The sequence below is a fragment of the Polistes fuscatus genome, unplaced genomic scaffold, assembly GCF_010416935.1.
Source record: "Polistes fuscatus isolate 324 unplaced genomic scaffold, CU_Pfus_HIC Scaffold1, whole genome shotgun sequence".
NCBI classification, from domain to species: domain Eukaryota; kingdom Metazoa; phylum Arthropoda; class Insecta; order Hymenoptera; family Vespidae; genus Polistes; species Polistes fuscatus.
The window spans coordinates 19,089,568-19,117,031 of record NW_025112997.1 but is presented as its reverse complement, the minus strand read 5'-3'; the positions used below and the strand labels follow the sequence as shown (position 1 = coordinate 19,117,031).

Below are 27,464 nucleotides of genomic sequence, written 5' to 3'. Positions count from 1 at the left end.
TAGAGACAGAAAAAGAGAGAGAGTGAGAGAGAGTGAGAGAGAGAAAGAGAGAGAGAGGATATATACGTACTTGTCGACAAAAGCCGACGGCGTCAGAAATGCCGGTGCGGTGACGGATTAGCGGCGGTATTATTTAAGGAGATGCAAATCTCTTATCCTACGCGACGGATATCCATAAATAACGGTTGGCAATAGCTACGACAGAAATTCATTGCACGAAAGAATTAAGAGCCATTCTTCTTTTAACTCCTGGCATGCTCCGAGAAATGCGGGTCAGTGTGTGCGTATACGTATACGTGTATGTGCGTGTATGTGTGTGTATGGGGGGGATAAAAGAAACTTTTAGTTGAATAACGTTTAACGTTTATGCGTAAGATTGTGAATTAGAAAAGAGACCAGGATCTTGAATTCTCATTAAGGGAACAAAAATATCTCAAGTATAATAACAGAACAATTTTCAATCGATCGTTTAACGTATTTCAAATTCTTAAAGAGAAGTTTTAAGATAAATGATATACGAGATAAATAATAATTCATTAAAATAAGACAAATCGGATCACCAATCGTGTGATACGACATAATTAATATAGAAATATTAGAACATTTTCTAACGTACCTTCTACCAAGGATGTTAAAAGTGTGACATTGGCAGCCTTCCTTCTACCGGCTGGCAGATTTAGACCGATCTTCTCTAATTTTTCCCTCAACAATCGTCCACCATTTTTAGATTTCGCTCTATAAAGAGAAAACGATCAAAAATAAGAAATGCGATATTAGTTTATATATAATATAATATATTTTATACCCCCCCAAAAGTATATGTGTGTTCTTTTCGAAATGATCGATTAATCGAATAGACGACGAGTGTGTTTGAAGAAACGCAAGAGAGCGTTTAAAGCATCATCGACCTTCACAGCTACAAGAAGACTTTCGAAATTCTTGGTTGGTTCATTAATCATTTTTGCGGCGATGCTTACAAAAATAAAAAATAAATAAATCAACTAATGCACGGGGAAAGAGAAAGAGAGAAAGAGAAAGAGAGAAAGAGAGAGAAAGAGAGAGAGAGAGAGAGAGAGCGAAAGAGAGAGAGAGAAAGAGGAAGAGAGAGAGAGAGAGGGAGAGAGAGAAAGAGAGAGAGAAAGAGAGAGAGAGAGGAATAGGTAAATAAGAAGAAGGAAGATGATGTTTGGAAAGTGGAAGGACAAAGAGAGAGAGAGAGAGAGATAGGAGAGGGGAGAGAGGAATAGGTAATATAAGAAGAAGGAAGATGATGTTTGGAAAGTGGAAGGACAAAGAGAGAGAGAGAGAGAAAGAGAGATGAAAGAAGACATGAACAAAAATTAGCATAATCCGCGGGCTTCGTAAAAACGATTGAGCAATTCGAGCAACACGTTACGAGTAAAAAAACGGCAAATGTAGGAAGACGAAAGATACTCATCGCTAGCTAGGTAGGTAGCTAGCTAGCTTAGCTAGCTAGGAGTATAGACAAGTCCTCCTAGAGAAATTTCTTTAATAGAAGAGAACTAGAAAGGCGAGTATTACGATCGTTGTAAATAACGGTAGTCTCGAACGGATCGAGTAGGGGGAGGGAGGGCGGAGCCTGCCGGAAGGGCAACGTAAATGCATATTAAAAATACTCGCCTAAGCGAAGGATCAAAGAATATATTTTCTTATTGTGTGTCGGTGTCTTTTTTACACTCAATTTGTCAGATTTAGTTGGTTATTATCGAAATATTACAACGAAACTACGAACGTTTAAATTCGTTATAGTTTTTCACGTTGTTCTCGTAAATTCTTTTACGTTTGAATACAAAAATTTCACAAACTAATAATATTTCCTCCTCTCTCATTTAACTCTATTCTTTATTTAATCTCGAAGGGAAGAAAAGAAAATGTAGAAAAAAATGTTAGACGCGTTGATCGGAAAATCAATCGGATTTTTATCGAGTCGATAATAAATCGTATTATTTACGAGAGAATTACAATAAACGAAGTTAAACGTGGTTTAAACGAAGTTAATTTTCTTCAAACTTGACGTTACAATGAGAATTCGATACCTAGTAGCAACCGAGTTATTTCTTAACACACCTTATCCATCGATCATTCTCCTGGTTGGTTGTCGTAACGGTAACGCGTATCGTTCAACTTTGTTCGGTTCTGTACCGCCGTCTCGTTTGGTCTTTCCTTCGGTGATTTTTTTCTCCTCCTCTTCCTCCTCCTCCCCCCACCCCATCCCCCCGACTCTCATCCATCTTGCTTCGACAATTAATACATTTTACCGCTACGACTTTTTAAACGTAGCTTTAACGTGCACGAATATTTTACTCGTTAGAACGTTTTATTTTTTTGTTTCTATTGACAATCATTTTCGTCTACTTCGTGTTTTCACCAATACCGATCTCTGCTTTTCGAATGATTTTTTTTTTTCTATTTTTTTTTTTTAGATTAATAGATTTATCTGATCTATTTAATATTTACAAGAGAGGTGTTTTTTTTTTTCAGATCATTCTCCTATGAAAAGGAGGTTCTAATCGTTGACTCCCTCCCCCCCACCCTCATCCATCTTGCTTCGACAATTAATACATTTTACCGCTACAACTTTTAACGTAATTTTAACGTGCACGAATATTTTACTCGTTAGAACGTTATTTTTTTTTTCTATTTTTTTTTTAGATTATTAGATAATTTATCTGATCTATTTAATATTTACAAGAGAGGTGTTTTTTTTTTTTTAGATCGTTCTCCTGTGAAAAGGATGTTCTAATCGTTGACTCCCTCCCCCCCACCCTCATCCATCTTGCTTCGACAATTAATACATTTTACCGATACAATTTTTTAAACGTAGCTTTAACGTGCACGAGTATTTTACTCGTTAGAACGTTTTATTTTTTTTTTCTATTGACAATCATTTTCGTCTACTTCGTGTTTTCACCAATACCGATCTCTGCTTTTCGAATGATCTTTTTTTAGATTAAAAGATCTTGTCCGATCTATTTAATATTTACAAGAGAGGTGTTTTTTTTTTGTAGATCATTCTTTTGTGAAAAGGAGATTCTAATCGATCTTTAATCTTGTCGTAGATCGATGATCGTTATTCTAGTAAACGTTGATTCGAGAAGTATTGTGATTAGCTGTAAACTCAGTGTTGGTTGTAGTGGTGGAATGTATGTTACATGCATCGCGTGTTTCCATTGACAGGTTCATCGATAACAATCTTAATTGTTTTTTAGTATTAGTGTACTATTAATTCGTAAAGCTTCCACATTTTTTAAATATAAATGTATGTTTTGATTTTTAAGTTTCTTTTTTTTTTATTCATTGCTTCTTCTTCTTCTGTTTCTTCTTCTTTTTTAACGTTTACTTTATTTTTGGTCTTTAATCGTATCAATTAATTTTTTCTAAGTTTCGATTTTTTATCTGTCGAATTATGACGATGACGTAATTGAACAGAAGTAATCGAATATTTTTTAGCAACGAAGAATTTTGAACACGCTATTTTTTTCGACAACGTTTCTTTCGTTCTTTAACATTGTGTTTCGTAGTTGTACGTAAATACACGTCACAAGATACTTTATAATTTATCATTGAAATTACATCACTCGAGTACAATATTTTATGATGACGAATTAATAATAACATACTTAATAACACGTCGCGTTACATCAACTTTATACGTTTTTGTCTGTTTTAAAATAGCGAACAGATTAGTGCTTGATGTATTAACGAGCTCGTTGAACGACGAATTATACGATGATAAAATACTAATAAATATGTGTGATTTTTATATTCGTTATTTGAAATTTATTTCATTATAATTTATTACGATCAATTTTCGTGGCAATTATATACGCGACGAACTATTTATGATTATCATATTAGAAATTACTTTATTTTTTCTCCATCTTTCTTTCTTTAAGAATTTATAATTATTTCGTTTATTTCATTTATTTCGTTTATTCAAACATATACGGGAATAACTCATTGTTACGTAAAGAAAAAAAAAACCAAAAAATATCGAAAATATAACACTGATAGTAAAAAAAAAAATAAAATAAATATAAATAAACAAATAATTAAAATTATATTATTATATTATCTATATATCTCGTTAATAGAATATCCTTTACAATCAATGTTAATAAGTGTTTACGTAAAGAAAAATAAAACCAAAAAATATCGAAAATATAATACTGATAGTAAGAAAAAAAATAAAATAATATAAATAAACAATAATTAAATTATATTATTATATTCTTATATTATCGTTAATAGAATATTCTTTACAATCAATGTTATAAGTGTTTACGTAAAGAAAAAAAAAACCAAAAAATATCGAAAATATAATACTAATAGTAAAAAAAAAATAAATAAATATAAATAAACAATAATTAAAATTATATTATTATATATTAATATTATCATTAATAGAATATTCTTTACAATCAATGTTAATAATTGTTTACGTAAAGAAAAAAAAAACCAAAAAATATCGAAAATATAATACTGATAGTAAAAAGAAAAATAAAATAAATATAAATAAAGAAATAAATAAAATTATATTATTATATTATCTATATATTATCGTTAATAGAATATTCTTTACAATCAATGTTAATAATTGTTTCACGTTAATTGTGAGAGACATACACTTTATTGTCTGACACGTAATAATTATATATTATTTTTATTTCAAACATCTCTCATTAAATATAATATATGAACATGTGTATGAACACACATATATACGTATTATTTATTAACGAGATGGTTTCTTGCGTACGTGACGAGGATTAAGATTCGTTGATTACGAAGACTCATCTCGAAGAAGGATTCTCATCCTTTTCGAGAGTATTCGAGATATTATTCCGAACCCTTCGCTATTTAGTTTCTCTCCCTTTTTGGATGAATTTCTAGGAACACTGATTCCTTGAACTATCGTGATTACTCGAGATATAATCTCGTATAATATCGTTGCATCGTTAAATTAAATAGTAAACGTGATATATTGGTAAACGAAAAGATTTGATTTCGTTGGTATCTTAATTCGTTTAAAAAATTCATTCGAGTTTTAATTGTGTACGCGTGTGTGTAACTTTTTTTTTAAACAAATTATTCAAAAACCCATAAGAATCTCTGGGAACACTGATTCCTTGAACTATCGTGATTACTCGAGATATAATCTCGTATAATATGGTTGCATCGTTAAATTAAATAGTAAACGTGATTTATTGTTAAACGAAAAGATTTGATTTCGTTGGTATCTTAATTCGTTTAAAAAATTCATTCGAGTTTTAATTGTGTACGCGTGTGTGTAACTTTTTTTTTAAACAAATTATTCAAAAACCCATAAGTATCTTAATATTGTATAATATCATGTTAATGTATTGTTCGCTTCGGAACAAGTATTTCCAGAAAGTCGAGATTTCTAACTACCCGATTATTCTCTAGGCATCCTTGAATACCTGTATCGTTAATCGCAAATGGCTCTCGGCTGACATTAGCAAACCGAAGGACTTTCTACAATCATGACCCAACGAGAGAGGCAAGTAAACGTCTTTCTTGAGAATGCTTTGAAGACGATCGTGTCATCAATAGAGGTATCTTTTAGAAAATCGTTAAAAATCTGAGCACACGCGTTCAAAGATATCCTCGTTCAATCGAGTTATCGAATATTTAATTGCAATTTATTCCTTTCCTATTTTACAATTTGTCAAAACAATAAGATTAACCAAGGAAATGAAATAAATAAATAAATAAAAAAACAAAAACAAAAACCTTTGAATTAATTATTTAGATATATAATATATTTAATTAATTTTATATTATATATATAATTTTATTAATATATATTTTAATAATATAATGATATTAAAAATATAATATATAATTAATATAAATATATTTATATATTAATATTTTTTTTAATAATAAATATAATTATATTTTTTTAATAATAAATATATTTATTATATATATTTAATATTATATTTTTTTTAATAATAAATATAATTATATTTAATTATAATTATATTAATTATAATATATTATTATATTATTTAAATATAATATAATATATAAAATAATATATTATATTATTTTGTAATATTTATTAGATCAAAATAAAACCGAACTTACTTAAGTTAAAAAATTCATTGTGTAAAGCCGAGTAAAAGATAAAACAAGAGAGAGAGAGAATATCTATGATATCGAGTCAAAGCAATGCGTGTAATTATCAATCCGATTACTATTCGAATGGATAAATTATATCATATGATGTGTGTAAGCTGTATCGTGACGCAGGAGACAGCAAGATGAGCAGGATTGCACTTGGTATCCTTGCGATTTGCCCGAGGCTCGTTTGCATGGAATTGACACTCGAAGCTATGAAATTATTAATATCTCATTTGCATGAGGAACATAGATTGGGTCGGTTTATTGGTACTTTCTTTTCTTCCTTCTTTCATTTTCTATATTTCTTTCTCTCTTACTCTCTGTCGATTGTGCGAGACTTCTTGAAGGTGGAGGTCTTGAACATCCTTCTTACACTTGCCCGAGGTTCTTCTTCTTCTTCTTCTTCTTTCTTCTTTTTCTTCTTCTTCTTACCGAGGCGTTAAAGCTTACCCTCTTCTTTTATTATCCAGAGTAATACGTTAAATTTCTTCTTCATTTTACGTCGATTTCCCCTCGAAGGTATAAGCACGAAAGGATAGAAGAATATTCAAGGGGAAAAGTCTCGGTCAATTACTGTCTATGGTGGTTTTACACGGAAAGCCATTATCTTCAAAGGGGAATCATGGAAATGGTCGTTTGGGGCGGCACCTCCGGTCAATATTTTGCCGGTCAAAAGATTACGGAAGTTTCACAAGATAAAGTATCGTAAAATGAATGGAGTGTTTACGAGTTTGCGTTGTGTATGCTTATACATGTGTGTGTGTGTGTGTATGCGAATTTACTCTTATACCGTTTATACGGGTATGTGTATATATGGGGTTCTTTTACACACGAATATAGTATCTTTCTTAGTGCGTATATCTTCTCGTTGCACGTTGCATATTCTCTTAATACGCATAATATAATATGCGTTACTATACACTGACATATCCGGCCGACTCCTCTGTAAAACGATTTATCCGTGCCTCTTCGCTGATAAAACATTGCGCAACTTATATATGTGTGTGCCCTGGTACTCGAGTAAAATGGTGAATCAGATAAAGCAAAAGGAGAGTTTGTTCGTTCGTTCGTTCGTTCGTTCGGCGCAACACAGAAACTCATAAATCAGGCTACCTCCCTGTCCTGTTTGTGTTGTTTCGAATGCAAGACGCGTTCGGCCAATGTAGATTCACCGTTTATTAATTAACTTCGTAGATAAAGACGGTGTAACGGTGAATATACCCCTCCCGATTTCTTTATTTATTTTATTTTATTTTTTATTTGCGATTTATCCTTTATCATGAAAGAAAAATACGCGAGAGCGTGCTTTTACTCATCCGATAAAATACTTTTCTTCGAAAGAGAAATTACACACACATTTTGTTTTTGTTTTCTTTAATTTACGATTAATTGCTGATCTTATTTTTTTTTCCTTCATATAACACGGGGTAGATATATTTTGAAGTTATACTTCTTTTGGCGCGTTGGGGAAAATGTAATGGGGAGTAATTTTGTTCCGAGCGTCTTGAAAAACGACACCATGAAGTTTGTCGGTATTTACGATGCACGACAAAGCAATTTCAAGTATACGGCATGAAGTTGTCTTCTCTTCTTCTTCCCCCCTTTTTTTCTCAAGCGGGTCACCCATCCAAATACTAATCGTACTCAGCGCCGCTTTACTTAAATGATCGAAGCGAGAACTAATGCTGTAACCGCGCCATGGCTGTTGACGCGTGAAGTAATTCCATATATCTCTCTTATATTTAGTGTGGACTGATTTCTATATTATGATATTTTATTATTCTTTCTAATATATATAATATATCGATAATAAATTTAAATTAATAATAATATAATAAATTTTTTTTTGTTAAGTTATTTTTGAGGTTATTGAGGTTATGTTTGTTTTGGTACGGCAAAGAAGTATAACTTCTTACGTGCGTATTTTATTCTTTCTTATATATATATATATATATATATATATATATATATATAATAATATTTTTTTTTTAAGTTATTTCTTTTCTTTGAAGTTTTTTTTGAAGTTATTTTTGAGGTTATTGAGGTTATGTTCGTTTTGGTACGGCAAAGAAGTATAACTTCTTACGTGCGTATTTTATTCTTTCTTATATATATAATAATAATTATTATTTCTTTTAAGTTATTTCTTTTCTTTGAAGTTTTTTTTGAAGTTATTTTTGAGGTTATTGAGGTTATGTTCGTTTCGGTACGGCAAAGAAGTATAACTTCTTACGTGCGTACATAAGTACACACACCAGTTTTTTTTTTTTGCCCACGATTGTTGTAAAGAGGAATCCTGATTCTTTTATTTATCTTTTTTTTTATTTTTATTTGCGATTTATCCTTTATCAAGAAAGAAAAATACGCGAGAGCGTGCTTTAGCTTATCCGATAAAATACTTTTTTTCGAAAGAGAAATTACACACACATTTTTTTTCTTTTTTTTAATTTACGATTAATTGGTGATCTTATTTTTTTTTCTTTCATATACGAGAATTATTATAATTAAATATCGGAATTAACACGGGGGTAGATATATTTCTTTTTTTTACCAACGATTGTTGTAAAGAAGTGATGGGATTTTTTTTTTATTTATTGTTCAAAGGTCGATCATCTCACCAATGTGAAATATAAATGACGATACTAATTGGCCTGTTTTATACATACATATATACATACATACACACACATATACGTATGTATGTTATATTAAATTGGCGAGGAACGAAGATCGAAAATATTCAAAGGTATTTTAATACTTAATAATCGTTCCAACGCGTAATGTTAAATTATCCTAACGGTGAACACGTAAGTTCTTCTTCTTCTTCTTATTTTTCTTCATCTTTTTCTTCTTCTCTTGCGAGAGATTACGGTGAATAGGCTCGTACGGTTAAGACACATGAATGAACCGCTTTCTCTCTCTTTCTTCTCTCTTTTTCACTCACCGAGAAGATGATGAGTCGGGTGGCAGGTGGGGGAGGGCAGTAAAGGGGGAGGAAGAGGAGGAGGGAATCGGAAAGGAAGAAACGAGAGAAAGAAATCAGAGAGGAAATAATAATTATACTCTTAAAAAGGTACCAACCAACCACTTGTTCGATCTTTGATGTTTTTGACACAGTTGATAGAAATTATTACCTCCCATTTATATTTACTTTTTTAAGATATGATTTTTTTTTTTTTCTTTTTATATTTTTTCTTTTTATATTTTTTGTCCTTTTATTTAAAACGAAATTATCTACTTTCGAAGAAAGTTATTATTAATGGTTAAAAATAAGGAGAGTTCGGTGGTCGTTGCAACGAATGAACGATGAATGACTTTTTAATAAAGTGCTTTTTCGTGTATCGCATCTGTTTATAATGACACGTAATGCACGATAACATTCGGATTGGTCGAATGTTAACAATTTTCAAAATAATATTTTATATATGTGTTCGTAATTATGAAAGTGTTTTAAAAGTCAAAATTAAACAATACAAAAAAATGAGTTTATCAGTTATTTTCAGCCACATTATTTTCAATTAAATTAATTCAGTGTAATTTTCACACGATGTATTGTCAAAAATGAATTGTTATATAACATTTGTTATTTCAATATTATAATATCGAATTCATGTAATATGTTCAAATGTAATTCTTTTTAAATATCTCGAAACGAGAGATACTTTTATAATTATGGACACATATAACATAATTTAAATATCACACCTAATCAGAGCACACACACACATACGTATATCAATTAATTTCTTTAATCTATTATACAAAAGTAATTTTAACGTAATTAATATAATAACTGTGGTACACCGTATAAAATTGAATATTAGTTTGCCAAATAATATTGCTAATACTTCTTAAAATTTTTCTTATAAATTGACGATGAAGAAGAAGAAGAAGAAAAAAAAAGGAAAAAGAAATAGAAAATTATTAAAATAGGAGTCGTAGGAAGTTTGAACGAGTTAAAAAATCTTATTGAACGTTCAACAAAATCAAAATAACGTTCAATAAGATTTTTTAATGTTCAACAAGATCTAAATAACGTTCAATAAGATATTTTAATGTTCAACAAGTTCTGATTAACGTTCAATAAGATTTTTTAACCCATCCAAACTACTTCCTACGAAACCAATTTTAATAATTTTATTTTCTAGACAAGATAAAAACCAATGAAATCTAAATAGAAAATATTGAAAGAATCGAAGGAAGAATAAATATTTGTTAGTTACCTTCGTAAAACACCACCTAGAAGACTGGCATTTAAACATTCCGGTGGCGAGAGCCGTCTCTGAACCTCGGCTACCGTAACTTTGTACTTGCTGGTGCTGCTGAGTAACGATAATCGTCCTGGGACTGAACAGAACACGTCCGAAGGTTGTGCGTTCCCTGTCAGCATGGCCTTTTCGCTTCTCTCCGAAGGTTTCATGTCTGCAATCAAACACAAAGCACATGTCTATCGTTAAAACTATCAATCCTTTTTCATGATTTTTCAAAACAATCGTTCGTTTCTTGATTTATTGTGCTTTTTTTCTCCTTTTTTTTTCCTTTTCAACAAAGCAAACATTACACAAAACGTCGTACACTATCTTTTACTTATTATCATACGATATAATCGGTAAAAACAACCACCACCACTACCACCACCATACCAATCTTGCGACTCAGGGCTCGAATATGATTTATAGACCAGTTCTGTAAAAGACGCCTTACCAGCTTTTAAACTCACTCGATCGAGATTAATCGTATCGACCCGATTTGTCGATAAATTAAATTACAGACCTCCCTGTAAACTGGCCATCATAACGCAGTCGATAAATTTACGTAATATGCCGTTTTAACTGCCCCTCCTCCTATCTATTCTTTTTTCTATTTCATCGTGTGCACACATATATATGTAAAGAAAGAAAATAAAAAAGAAGGAACTAAAGACAAATAGTAGAAAAAAAAAGTACAAATATACCGTCTAGTAAAAATGATGATCAAATTGAACCGTTCCGTGCACACATCGATTAACTCCATAAATCAAAAAGTCGAGAAACGTGATGAAATAATGTACATGTGTTTTTCAAATTCCTGTTATAATATATTCACACATATTATAATGTAGATACATAATACAGATATAACTTTCATTTAACGGTGTATAAAATTAACGAGAAATAATGCCAAAAAATAATCGTCAGTATAATGTTGAAATAAATTACTTATTGAAGTTATATTTCTTTGGGAAAATGTGATGGGAGTGTGTGATTTTTTTCCAAGCGTCAGTAAAAACGACACCACGAAGTTTGTCGGGGTATTTACGATGCGCGCAAAGCAAGCGATTTCAATTTACGGCATGAAGTTGTCTTCTTCTCTTCTTCTTCCTTTTTTTTTAATATATATAATAATCGATCGATTGGAAATATGTTCCTTCCTTTTTGTTTTAAATAATATAAATATAATAATAAAATAATAACAATAATAAATTTTTTTTTGTTAAGTTTTTTAAAGTTATTTTTGAGGTTATTGAGGTTATGTTCGTTTTGGTACGGCAAAGAAGTATCTTTTATGTGCGTACATAAGTACACACACCAGTTTTTTTAAAATAATAATATATAATAATAATAATAATAATAACAAATAAATTTTTCTTTTTGTTAAGTTATTTTTTGAAATTATTTTTGAGGTTATTGAGGTTATGTTCGTTTGGTACGGCAAAAGTATAACTTTTTACGTGCGTACATAAGTACACACACCAGTTTTTTTTTAAATAATAATAATAATAATAATAATAATAATAATAATAATAATAATAAATTTCTTTTTTGTTAAGTTATTTTTTGAAGTTATTTTTGAGGTTATTGAGGTTATGTTCGATTTGGTACGGCAAAGAAGTATAACTTTTTACGTGCGTACATAAGTACACACACCAGTTTTTTTTTCAATGGCCAACAAAATTTTTTTTTAGTTTAATGGTGTTAATCTTTATTATTCAGGAAAGTTATTACAAATATAAAAAGTTATGACTATACCAAGTGCTTTGACACATAAATTTAAGATTTTTCGAAAAGTTGAGTTAATCGATGTGTGCACTGAACGGCTCAATTAATATCAACGTACATGTGCTACGAACAATGTAATAATAATTTATGTTAATACATGTTTATAAAAATAGTTATCCAAGTAAAATTCTCTTTCAAACGGGTTGAAGGAAAAGGTCGTTGAGAAGATTAGCAATTTCATGGTGTTGTAGGAAGCCCAAAGAAATATCGAAAGCCACACAGCCTTCTTTCTCTCTTATTTATCCAAAATTATATATTCTCTCTCTCTCTCTCTCTTTCTCTCTCTCTTGACCTTTTCTACGTTATGTGTATAATATAATAGCAATATCTTGATCGAAATATTTTAAATTCGCCAGTGAACCATCGTATTTTCCTTCCTATGCATCGGTAGCCTCGCATTATTGCATGGTTGTTCTCTGGAATGCTTAATATCGAATCTTTCGTAGGGGGGTAAGGTGGGAAGGGGGGACTGGGGGGGGCTTCCGACAAAGCCCGTTATTGCAACACAGCCAATGGTCAACTTATATAAGAATCTTGGACTCTTCATTGTTAAATTCGCGGTGACCGCATGAAGATATTTGAACGTTTAACGTTGTTAACTTTTCCATAATAAAAAAGAAAGAAAGAAGGAAAGAATGAAAAGATATCGTGCTTACGTTTAATAGTATCTTTTATGGTTACTCTCTTTTTTTTTATATTTTTATTTAACTTTTATAATCGTTAAAAAGGATAATATGGCGGTTGATTTTTTTAATGGACGAGAACGGTTGTAAAGATTTTTGCGAAGGAGAAAAAATAAATAAAAAGTTTCGTTTAAATTCGATAAGGAGAGAAATGATGATGAAAGAGAATGATAAAATATTTATATTCTTCTTTTTAAGGGGGGGGGAGGCTAATTTATTTCACTTACGAGTCGTTTATTTTCATTTCGTACACGTGAGATGTGAAACAATCGTTAGAATTATCGTTCTTTTTTTGTTTTGTTTTTTCTTGGTTTAAATTTGGCACAGGAAATGTCAATTAATTTCCGAAACGATTATTCATTCAACGTATTCTTGATTGCACAATCGGATTGGTTATTCCATAACGGGTGATTAGGCGTTGAGATAAACGGTTAGATTCTTTCATCTTGTCGAAAATATTGGAAAGGAATTATGAAAAATGCGAGAACGTTTCGAGAAAGTTACCAAAAAGATTGTTTTTTTTTTTTTTATAATTAAGAGAGTAGGGGTATCCTTGGAACTGATGTCTTTAATCATTCTCGATTGGTTTTAGTTGTACACAGACAAGCTGTGAATAGAAATACAAATTATCAAATAAAATATGAATAATCAATTTTTAATCATAGTTTCTCTTAAACTTCTCTATTATAGGGCCGATTTCTTTTGTTGTTATTACAAAATAATCAATATAATTTGTGAATTAAACGAATATTTGTTGAATACAAATTAACAATTTATTCTCATAGTTTAAGCTGAAATTTTGTTTGTTGATTCTAAAGAAGAGATAAGAAGATTATTATTTTTTATTAATTAAAATTAAATTAATTAAATTTAAAAAAATTATATATTTTAAATATATTAAAATTAATTATTAGATAGATAGAATTAAAAAAAAGATGATAATAATAATACTTTTCTAATTATAGGTATTGTTATATACTTAAAAAATAAATAAATTATATTTATTTATTTATATTATAATTAATAATATAATAAATAAATAAATATAATTTAATAATAAATAAATAAATATAATTTATTTATTTATATAATAATATATATTTAATTATATAATTTATAATTAAAAATATATATATTGGTTTGTACTTAAAATATTACAAATCATTTTTCAAAAATTACAAGAGAGAGTATTGTTTTATATTTAAAGATTACTCTACACACACACACACAATAAGTTAACATATATGTACGATGAGCATATATATATAGGTTTTATGTATTGCAATGTTAGAGAAGTTGTCTGTATTATCTATGGACCGGTAGAGAGTCAATAATATCAAAACGATCAAACGGGTCAAATGGGTAATAAATTTTCATGCGATCCAAATAGGTCGATGGTTGCGTGGCTCCCAGCAACGTTCATAAATTATAATGCTTAGTAGAGTGAGTAAAGAAGGGCAAAGTGAAGAACGTTAACGGAAAGGAAGTAGACAGGAATAAGAAGAACCCTATGATATTTATTAAAATCTTTTTATCAATCAAAACTTACACCGAAAAGAAATGAAGATGTTAAACCCGTGTTCGTTGATTTAATATTAAACCTATCGACACTTTGTGTATATTTGTTTCTATCTTTAAAAAAAAAAACCATATATTTTTAAATACAATAGAATTAGATTTTAATCAATAATAATATTATATCATTTTTTTAAAAATATATTTTCTTTAATTTAGAAAAATTAATAATTTAAATTTTATGCGTTTTTTATCCCGTATTTAAATAATTAAATTAAATTAAAAATAAAATAATTTAGTATTAAATCGTGAAAGGTATGTTTTTTTTTTTTTTTAAAAAAGATTCTTATTTCTTTCTTTATAATTTTCTATCTTTTATCTCGTGTCATCGTAACGTCTTCTGGTAATACATTTTTGTAGGTATATTTTGTGAAATTTTTTTCATTTTGATTACTTTAATCCTCGATAGTTTAAGACACGTATAAAGTTTTCTTTAAAACTAAACGGCATATAATCGTTTCTTTTTATCATTAAACGTACCGACTTAGAGTACTTAGGCAAATATGTATAAGTAACATCAAACAATCATGAAAACGATAGATCATGTTTTAAAAGTACTTAATAAGTACTTCTTCCACTCGAGTTTCTAAATCTGTATATCCAAAAATACGAAGAAACGGGTCTGGTCGAAAATCAATATAATAAAAAAGAAGAAGAAGAAGAAGAAGAAGAAGAAAAGAAAAGGAAAAAAAGTAAAAAGACAAACCTCCAATGCCACTTATAGAATATTTTCGATAATCTTTGGAACGTTCATAAAAATCTTTTAAAGCGTACAAATATCTTCGTTGACAAAGCCCGTTATCTTGGTTTCCTTCCGCGTTCGAGAGGCTACATAATTACGAACGTGGTAGCCTTCTCCCCATGAACACACACACACACACACACACACATATATAGGGGCCTTATGAAATATTATTTAGAAATAATAATCGCTTTGGGCAATTTCTATCGTTCGTTATTCGAATATTTTTCGTTTTCCATCTCGTTTCCTCATCTTTTCTTATTTTTTTTGTTATCCCTCTCGTTCGCTTATCTTCATCACTAACATGAGTATGCGCCCCAATGGTTGGCATATAAGCATTTCATTTAAATAATTTATTTCAAATAGAAATAACTTTCGCGTATTATTTCAAGTATAGATGGAATATTCATACATATACATTCTCGTTTATGTGTGTATTGCATTTATATATATACATGGGGTATTTACCACGTGTAAAAGGTGCAATTATCACGATTAGTTGTAACCTTTAGCAATGCGAATTGTGAAATCGTCTCACTCATCGATAATATTTTTCTTTTTTTTATCGGTCAATCTAACTAACGGGTGAGCGAGTTAATTACTCGTTAACTTACACGTTAATTCAACGAGCATAATAATAATAATAATAATAATAATGATAACTAACGTATATATAAGATCCGTGACATTTCTCGAGAAACCATTCAAGAAGATATATTTCCATCGTATTTTTCCAAGCCCCCCCATTAATTTATTCGCGTTTAAATCATACAAAGAAGATTCGTTGTTGTCGTTGTTGTTAACTGGTTTCGATCTTAAAAAATTCTCATTGAAAAATGATCGATCTATGGATAAAGATGATACTCGTGTTGCAATACATGTTTTCATTGACAACGGTAGAACAACCAACAACAACGACAACTATACCTTGGTCTCTTTGAATTATTCAAGAAATTTAATGAATATCCATCCTTCCAACGTGATGCAAGGCAAAAGATATATAAAAAAAAAATGGCGTGTGTACTTATGTACGCACGTAAGAAGTTATACTTCTTTGGCGTATCAAAACGAACATAACCTCAAAAATAACTTCAAAAAAATATTGGATTGGAAGTATGAGAAGATAAGCAATTAATTATTATTATTTATTTATTTAACAAAAGAAAAAGAAAGGAAACATATTTTCAATCGATCGATATATTATATATATATACAAGAAAGAATAAAAAAATATCAAAATATGGATATCAGTCCACACTTAATATAATTTATACGTCAACGGTCATGGCGCGGTGATAGAACTGCTTCTCGTTTCAATCATTTAAGTCAAGCAGCGCCTGAGTACGATTAGTACTTGGATGGGTGACCCGCTTGAAAAAAAAAAGAGGAAGAAGAAGAGAAGAAAGACAACTTCATGCCGCAAAATTTGAAATCGCTTTGCTGCGCATCGTAAATACCCGACAAACTTCGTGGTGTCGCTTGGAAAAAAATCCACTCCCATCACATTTTCCCAAACGCGCCAAAAGAAGTATAACCTCAAAAATAATTAAAAATGCATCAAAATTCGTTGTTAACTGGTTTCAATCTCAAGAAATTCTCATTGAAAAATGATCGATCTATGGATAGAGATGATACTCGTGTTGCAACACGCGTTTTCATTGACAACGATAGAACAACCAACAACTATACCTTGGTCTCTTTGAATTATCCAAGAAATTTAATGAGTATCCATCCTTCCAACCTGATGCAAGGCAAAAGATATATAAAAAAACATTAAAAATACATCCAGATTCGTTGTTGTTGTTGTTAACTGGTTTCAATTTCAAGAAATTCTCATTGAAAAATGATCGATCTATGGATAAAGATGACACTCGTATTGCAACACGCGTTTTCATTGACAACGATAGAACAACCAACAACTATACCTTGGTCTCTTTGAATTATCCAAGAAATTTAATGAATATCCATCCTTCCAACCTGATGCAAGGCAAAAGATATATAAAAAAACATTAAAAATACATCCAGATTCGTTGTTGTTGTTGTTAACTGGTTTCAATTTCAAGAAATTCTCATTGAAAAATGATCGATCTATGGATAAAGATGATACTCGTGTTGCAACACGCGTTTTCATTGACAACGATAGAACAACCAACAACTATACTTTGAATTATCCAAGAAATTTAATGAGTATCCATCCTTCCAACCTGATGCAAGGCAAAAGATATATAAAAAAACATTAAAAATACATCCAGATTCGTTGTTGTTGTTGTTAACTGGTTTCAATTTCAAGAAATTCTCATTGAAAAATGATCGATCTATGGATAAAGATGATACTCGTATTGCAACACGCGTTTTCATTGACAACGATAGAACAACCAACAACTATACCTTGGTCTCTTTGAATTATCCAAGAAATTTAACGAGTATCCATCCTTCCAACGTGAGGAAAGATATATAAGAAAATTAAAAATACATCAAAAGGTTTTTTTGCCTGCCTGCCTGCTTGCTTGCTTGCCTACCTGCCTGGTTTTATATCTTCGTTTAATAAGAGAATTTACTTTTCTTTACTCGTCATTTCGATTGCGTTACACGTTTTCAAGTATATTACGGTAGAGATCGTTATCGATAAAAACGAAAGCGAAGTTTTCTTAGAATTCCTCATAACGCGGAAATAAGAACGTTCGTCGAATGCTCGGCATAATGAAACTGGAGAAAAAGAGAAAATTAAATTGAAAGAGAGAGAGAGAGAGAGAAAGGAACGACAACGACAACGACAGAAATCTTTTATACATGTAAGAACTTAGTTGCCATGAAGTTGACGCTCCTTTAAGATTTCCCATGCAACAGATTCATGATGGTGGACGGGGAGGGGATAGGGGGGATGGGGGACGGGGTAACTCGTGTTGGGGAGATGTCTCGAGAGAGCTAATCGTTTCTCACCGGTTCTTCTTGGTGCTACCTCCTTGTCCGTGGCAAGATAACGTCTAGGAAGTGGCCACCGGATAATTTGTCATCACGAACGACCCCGTAGATGTATTACGAGAGACTAATAGACCCCAAACGAGATACCTAACATGGTTTTCTATATACACGAGTTCTTTTTGTGTATTTTATTAAAATTAAAAATGTCTCGAATATTTAGTCAATTAATTTCTCTCTACAACACGATTTTTAACACGTTCGTTTAAAAATAACGAATTATGCGATAAAAATTGTGCGTATAAAATTTGATCGGAGATATCTATCGGTTGTTACTCCTTCCGAATAATAATCGAGATAGATCGATTCATTTGCATATTGCGTAATTTTATTCTCAGAAGTGGCGTGGTTGTAACGCCTCGATTTCATTTGGATCATCCAACAGCGAAAGCGGATCATTCATGATGATGGTTTTTTTTTTCTCTTTTTTTTTTTTATCGTTGCTTTCGATATCCACAGATATTCTCTCTCTCTCTCTCTTTTTCTCTTTTCTTTCTTAATCGATCTAAGATTAGTTAGAATAAGTAGTATGGCAGGTATCTAATGTAATACGTAGGCGTAACCACACACTTGTCTCTGATAGGTTCTCGGTAACGGTGCATGATACAGAATATCTACCTATCGTATAATGGGAAATTGATCGGACATTTTGAACCTTTTTTTTGCTTTTTCTTTTTCACTCGATGAATACTGTTATATTGAAGAGGGGGGGGGTGGGAAAGATTGTTTTAAAAAAAGATATATATATATAGATATATGAGATGTTTCGTACGATAGATTGCAATTTTCTTCCATTACTAATTGAGTATGGTGAGTAACGTTACGATGATAAATCGACTCATTGAAATTTAAAGCGTAAAACTAATTTGTTAAATTCCCCATCATTATTTTCTACGCCAACGCTTCTTCTTGCTATGTGCATCCGTTAGTTTGGTTTTACCTTGAATCAATGCTACGATAATTTAACGAAGGATAGAATTTTATTTTATGCTTCATTGAGAAGATTTGGATAAGAAGTAAATGAAAAATTTGTTAAATATTTAAAAACATTAGTAGTTATTTTCTAACACGTGGCACAGATTTTTTCATCGAAGAATTTTCATTGTTCGCGTGCCTAATAATTAATTATTTATCCTATTTATTATGTTCTTCAGTATCAAAATCAATTTAAGTAAGAATAATACAAAGTACATTTGTTCTTTTTTTTTTTTAAATTACGTATCCATTAATGTATTTGAAATATTAAACAATTTTCATGTGATATTATATTCGATGACAAATATTCAACTCGAAGTCATCATTGGTCAGGAATATTAAAAAAAATCTAAAATATTAATAGAGTACATTATTGCATTAGGATATACCTTAAATAATTATTAATTAATTGAAAAAAAAAATGTATATGCGTTAAAATAATCTGAAATATAATAAGAGTGTATTAAAATATTAAAATAATTGTTAATTAATCAAAAAAAAATGTATATGCGTTAAAACGATCTGAAATATAATAAGAGTGTATGAGAATATTAAAATAATTGTTAATTAATCGAAAAAAATACGTATTGTAATTTAGAAGCACTGAGTATATGTTCGGAGCACCGTCCTCTTCGAAATTTATCGTTGAAATGGAATCATTGTCCTCTGTGAAAATACTTTTATTAAATGTTGTTTATATGACTTTCCGAACGTTGCGCATGTGTATAAAGGGAATAACATTCGCAATAAATACGATTTTCTTACTTTGAAAGTCATATAAACAACATTGAATAAACGTACTTTCATAGAGGATAAACGAGTCAGTTTATTGTTTGATTTCGAAGAGGACGGTGCGTTGAACTCGTACTCCGTGCTTTTAAACAACGATACACATTTTCTTTGATTAATTAACAATTATTTAAGGTACGTCACATCCCTACTCTTTTTTCCATAAAAAAATGCATCTTGCAATAACTATCGATGTATATATGTCATGCATGCATAAACACACACATACACATACACATACACATTGATACTTGATTCTTCACGTGTACAAAAATAGCATGAAACATATTAACCCTTTAAATCAAAAATTTAACAATTGCAATCACTGGTAACGTAATAATTTTTCTATTAATATTTAACTATTTGAATAAAAATAAAATTCGTTGAAGAGTCAAGAGGAAGAAAAAATTGATAGGCGCATATATGCGTCCTTAATCTATGCAAGTTGCTTTTATATATATTGCTTTTTTTATTATTTTTTTTTTATATATTGCTTTTCTATTAATATTTAACTATTTGAATAAAAATAAAATTCGTTGAAGAGTCAAGAGGAAGAAAAAATTGATAGGCGCATATATGCGTCCTTAGTCCATGCACAAATTGCTTTTATATGCACTCAATGGGTTAATGATTAATTACGAAGATTCGAATTTTTCTTTTCGTCGCGTAGAAATAAAATAATTCGTCTAATTGTGTATTATTACACATACATACATACATATACACATTGATACTTGATTCTTCACGTGTACACGCATGACATAAAACGTATTAACCCTTTAAATCCAAAATTTAACAATTGCAATCACTGGTAACGTAATAATTTTTCTGTTAATATTTAACTATTTGAATAAAAATAAAATTAGTTGAAATCAAGAGGAGGAAAAAATTGTGAAACGCATATATGCGTCCTTAGTCCATGCACAAATTGCTTTTATATATGCACTCAATGGGTTAATGATTAATTACGAAGATTCGAATTTTTCTTTTCGTCGCGTAGAAATAAAATAATTCGTCCAATTGTGTATTATTACACACACATACATACATATATATACACATTGATACTTGATTCTTCACGTGTTCACGCATGACATAAAATGTATTATCCTTTTGAATCCAAATTTAACAATTGCAATCACCGGTAACGTAATAATTTTTCTATTAATATTTAACTATTTGAATAAAAATAAAATTCGTTGAAGAATCAAGAGGAAGAAAAAATTGATAGGCGCATATATGCGTCCTTAGTCCATGCAGATTCCTTTTATATATGCACTCAATGAGTTAATGATTAATTACGAAGATTCGAATTTTTCTTTTCGTCGAGTAGAAATAAAATAATTCGTCCGATTGTGTATTATTACACACACACATACACATACACACATTAATACTTGATTCTTCACGTGTACACGCATGACATAAAACGTATTAACCCTTTAAATCCCAAATTTAACAATTGCAATCACCGGTAACGTAATAATTTTTCTGTTAATATTTAACTATTTGAATAAAAATAAAATTCGTTGAAGAGTCAAGAGAAAGAAAAAATTGTGAAACGCATATATGCGTCCTTAGTCCATGCAAATTGCTTTTATATATGCACTCAATGGGTTAATGATTAATTACGAAGATTCGAATTTTTTTTTTCGTCTAGTAGAAATAAAATAATTCGTCCGATTGTGTATTATTACACACACATACATACATACATATACACATTGATACTTGATTCTTCACGTGTACAAAAATAGCATGAAACATATTAACCCTTTAAATCAAAAATTTAACAATTGCAATCACCGGTAACGTAATAATTTTTCTGTTAATATTTAACTATTTGAATAAAAATAAAATTCGTTGAAGAGTCAAGAGGAAGAAAAAATTGATAGGCGCATATATGCGTCCTTAATCCATGCACAAATTGCTTTTATATATACACTCAATGGGTTAATGATTAATTACGAAGATTCGAATTTTTCTTTTCGTCGAGTAGAAATAAAATAATTCGTCCGATTGTGTATTATTACACACACACACACACACATATATATATACAGTAAATGATTCATAGAGCAATCCGACGGTTGAAAAACGACAGTGTGTATAAGAGTGTGGTGGCAGACCGTATACAGCCGGAGGTTAAATAACGCAGACCTGCAGTCTGCGAGTTGCTCAACACCGGCCGGTTTTGATTACAGGATTCACCGTCGTAAAGTCGCGATTCATAGAATACTTAACGAGGCGGATCATAGGCAACAATGGTTGTCGAAGGTGTTTCGAAGGCGGAGTTTCTCCCCCGGCTAGTCGAGAACAAGATCGTAATCGTTTTACGAGATTTCTAATCGATCCCGTGTGCTCTACGATCATTTCAAACATATTATACGTAGAACATATTTCTTCCTTTTCTTTCCTTTTTATTATTACACGTTATCTTTTCTAGTTTTTTTGTTTTTTTTTTTTTTTTTTTTTCCTTATTATCTTTCTCGTTACACTTTCATTTTTCATTATTTCAATTTACTCAACGATTATATTTTATTTTATATATTATATTGGAAAATATTTCTACGTTGGTTATAGAAGAATAAAAAATTCAATTATTATTAATAAATGTATATATGTGGTTTTTGGTTTTTTTTCTTTTTTATTTTTAAATGTGTTCGTACGCGAACGTTCAGTATACACAGTTGTATTATAGTTTTATTTGATACCTTTTATTTATTTTTTTTTTTCCTTATTATCTTTCTCGTTACATTTCATTTTTCATTATTTCAATTTTTTCAATGATTATATTTTATTTTATATATTATATTGGAAAATATTTCTATGTTGGTTAACGAAGAATAAAAAATTCAATTATAATTAATAAATATATACGTCTATTGATGTACGTGGTTTTTGTTTTTTTTTTTTTATTTTTAAATGTGTTCGCACACGAACGTTCAGTATACACTGTTGTATTATAGTTTTAATTTTATTTCGTATATTATATTAGAAAATATTTCTACGTTGGTTATAGAAGAATAAAAAATTCAATTATAATTAATAAATCAATTATAACTAATATGTCATTCGATATATGTGGTTTTTGTTTGTTTTTTTTTTACTTTTAAATGTGTTTGCACGCGAACGTATACACTGCTGTATTATAGTTTTATTTGATACCTTTTATTACCGACGGTACTTATAATGAATTCACGGTTTAGCAAAGAAAAGTATCAATTTCTCGTTTTGTATCTAAAACTCGTCTCTTCGCACTTGTTGCTTGAATTTATTTCTTTTTTCTTTTTTTTCTTTTTTTTTTTCGTTAGATAATACCACTCGAACGAGACACGAAGAAGGCACACGTACGTACGCGAGGATGAAATTAAGAAAAAAAAAAAAAAGAAAAAAGGATTTAAGAATGTATAAAAGGTAAGATAATGATTGCAGCACGAATCCGTATAATTTTCATACCAACGGAAACGGGACACGTCCGGTCAACGTTCTTTTTTTCCAACGTGAATGAAAGAACGCGTGAGTTCACTTTCATTTTAGTTTTATTTCCTTTTTAATCTCTTTAATAATATACTTGTACTATTTATAGTTATATATATATATATATATATATATATATATGCGTGTGTGTGTGTATGTTTAATTATACATTAATCGAAACATAGTAATTGTTCACATCCCTTTTAATCGATTGAATTTTATTGCCTTTTTTTATTTTTTTTTTAACTTTGCTTTATTAAATCACTTCAGTATTACGGTAATTAATAAACATTTTCTTTTTATTTCTAATTCAAGCGTTCACCTTGAATACACATGTCAAGTGCACGTGATAATTAATCTAGTCTCGTAAGTGTCATTGGTGGATAGTTTCGAGAAAAAAAAAAAGATAAAAAGAAATTCATACTAAAAAAACACACGTATAATAATATTCAAACGTGAACTATCGACAATCAAACAAAAATTCATTTCTATATCTACTTATTAGATTAATATTCGTAGATAACAAAAATTTCTAGGATATACACATTGAAAAAAAAAAACAAAAAAGAAACATGGCAGCAGAAAAGAAAAAAAAAATCCGATAATGCGAGTTAAACATTCCAAGAAATATCCGCGATTATTAAAAATCCAAACTCGTTGAGTGATTTTGCTATTGCGTAATCGAAAAGGAAGAAAAAAATAAAAAAAAAAAATAAGGAAGAAAACAATACCTGCACGAGAAATATAAACGATTAGCGCATATTTGCGTTACATTGATTCGTGCTACGTGGCGAGCAGATCAACTTTGAAGGGAAAGAAACCTGTTATTATTCGAGGAAATATCATCAAAGAAGAAAACACATATTGCATATTGCACGTATATGGGTGCGGAAGGTGTATGATATATCGTTGACTTTAAATTTATTTTGATTAGTATGAAAATTACATCGTCGAATCATTGGTGGAAATAATAAACGCATTCGTTCGATAATATCGTAAAGAAAAGATAAAAAAAGGATAGAAGAAAGAAAAGAAGAGAAAGAGGTGAAGGAGGAGGGGGAGGGGGAGGGAGAGGAAAGGAGGGAACATATATTTTTAAACCCGTTCACTTTCACGTATTCTATCTACAACACTAACGTTGTTATTTTGGATTCCTCGTTTTTTTTTTTTTACTTAGATTTGATCTATCTGGTATCCTTCTTTCTTTCTTTCTTTGATTTTTATTTCATATTATTGAAGTTATACTTCTTTTGGCACGTTGGGGAAAATGTAATGGGGAGTGATTTTGTTCCGAGCGTCTGGAAAAACGACACCATGAAGTTTGTCGGTATTTACGACGCGCGGCAAAGCCGATTTCAAGTATACGGCATGAAGTTGTCTTCTTTTCTTCTTCCCCCCTTTTTTCTCAAGCGGGTCACCCATCCAAATACTAATCGTACTCAGCGCTGCTTTACTTAAATGATCGAAGCGAGAACTAATGCTGTAACCGCGCCATGACTGTTGACGCGTGAAGTTATTCGATATATCTCTCTTATATTTAGTGTGGACTGATATCTATATTTTGATATTTTATTATTCTTTCTAATATATATAATATATCGATAATAAATTTAAATTAATAATAATAATAATAAATTTTTTTTGTTAAGTTATTTTTGAGGTTATTGAGGTTATGTTCGTTTTGGTACGGCAAAGAAGTATAACTTCTTACGTGCGTACATAAGTATTTTTTTTAAGTTATTTTTTGAAGTTATTTTTGAGGTTATTGAGGTTATGTTCGTTTTGGTACGGCAAAGAAGTATAACTTCTTACGTGCGTACATAAGTACACATACCAGTTTTTTTTTACTTAGATTTTATCTATCTGGTATCCTTCTTTCTTTCTTTCTTTGATTTTTATTTCATATTATTTTTTACTCCTTCTATTTTTGTCCCTCTATAGATAAGAATAAAATTGTAGGTTAGATTTTTCTAATATATAAGATCGAACAGGTGATATACTTTCGTGAACACATATTTATACGTTCTCGTGTGTGTTAATAGTTAGGAAACAAGTTGTATGTATTTGAACGTGTAATAAAACACGTTAGAAATTTGTAAGGTAAGAGTGTAATATGGGTGAGGCCCTTCTTCTCCTTTCCTGGCCAAGGTCCAACGAGAGAAAACTGTTTCTCATCGTCATGTAAATTATTGAGTACCATGTAACAAACACGTCACATCACCGATCTGTTGTAAGAGAAGAAGAATTTCTTTCTAAATTTTATTCTCGAGATTTAATTGCGTTCACGGTCGAGAATATATCGGATGTTTCGAAGTAATAGAGAAAAGGGTATTCATTCAAATTTTAATGAGTTTTTTGTCGACAAATTTAGAAGTAATGTAGGACATATCTTTTTCTTCTTTTTTAATCTTTGCTCGTTCACTCATGATAATTACAGGTATTCATTAATTTCTTTCAATTACTTTTACTCAAGGATTTGTAATACCAACTGCGTGTTTGATGTTATTCAATTATTTTTAATTGTATTCTGATTCTGCTTCTTCCTTTAATCTTTTTCATACGCTAATGTCAAATTTTTACAGACCATCTTTCATCTTTTTTGGGATTATTGCCAATAATTTATATCGTTTATAAATTCATTACAATTATTATTTCGATAACGTTTGTAATTTTGATAATACTAAAATACGATTAATCGATATTAAAATTGAAAAATATCTTTTAAACTAACACAATTTTTCGTCACAATTTGTTCGAGTATTTTTAAATCATTAATTCGATTTAAAAAAAAAAGTAAGAATTAACCTAATTAACTAAAAATACTAAAAATATATATAAAATAACGTAGCTCCTGTTGAATCATTCAACTATTGTCCAACATATTTGTTTCAACCATTAACAAAGTTTCAAAGATATTTCATTGAATCTATTCAAATCAAACACTTTATTGTAGGATGCGAGCGTCTCCAAGTTAAAACATTTAAATAAGCATTCGTGAGGAGATTGTACGATGGGCCCTGGATAGCTCAATGGTTAAAGTGCAGTCGCCCGGAAAGCGGAAGATCCGGGTTCGAGTCCCGGTCCAGTCAGTCCAACGGCCTAATTTTTTTCACGAATCCTACATTATATTTATTATAAATTTTCATGAAAAAAAAAACTCGTTGTCTCTTACGAAAGAGAGAGAGAAAAGAAAGAAAGATAAATATGATCCATATTATTAAAAAATAATCAATTGAAATAACGGTTTCAAACGATTAGAATAAAATGAAGAAGACGGTGTGAGAGAAGATTCCGGTTGAGTCATCGATCTCGTATCTATATAAGACAAGATGTCAAGAGATTGGAGGAGAGTATTCAGTGAAGAAAAATAAAAATAAGAATAAAAATAAAAAGAAAACGAGACACAAAACTACGACGACGACGACGATTTAATATTATCCACACAGCTTCGGGCTATTTAGAGAAATCATTTAGAACTAACTCGATGCAATCTCACTTCTCTCTTTCTCTTTTGAATTTTAATGATTGGTCGAAGAATGATAGTCCATCCATCCATTCGTCCGATTGTGCACACACACATATATACACACATCCGTACCCATACATCAACGTTTATTTCTATCCACGTCTCTCTATGATTTATAGTACGATTGTGTAACGCGATTATAACACACAGGTGGTTGGTGTGTATTGATAAATTAATCCCAACAAGATCCAACTCTAGAAAATCTTATAAGAGACACGCGAACAAGTAGAGGAAAATACGTTCTTTTGCAAATCGACGTGCTATCGTCGGATTTGTCATAAGATATCACTCACTCGTCAAGGCTGCATCGGATCTATGCGTCAAAGTTGTAACGCGTATGTGTGTGGGTGTACGTGTCGTTACGTAAAAAGTCACCGTGAGATGTTCAAGTTTCCACCGTGAGATAAATAAACGTGGTATCGTGGTATACATATATATACACATACACACACACAGACACACACACACGGTATCGGATGTGACGAGTGATTTTTCATCGGTCGTTT

At 30.3% G+C, this 27,464-nt stretch overlaps 1 protein-coding gene across 1 annotated transcript in view; it reads right to left on the bottom strand.

Moving 5' to 3' along the window:
- The window catches only part of LOC122517578 (transcription factor AP-2-alpha-like), a 103,440-nt gene that overhangs the window by 8,605 nt on the left and 67,371 nt on the right, over positions 1-27,464 (bottom strand). The window contains exons 4-5 of the mRNA XM_043636088.1: positions 10,395-10,593; positions 617-735 (exon numbers count right to left, since the gene is read on the bottom strand). Of these exons, the coding sequence (XP_043492023.1) occupies positions 617-735; positions 10,395-10,593 (318 nt within the window). The remainder of the gene's footprint in view (positions 1-616; positions 736-10,394; positions 10,594-27,464) is intronic.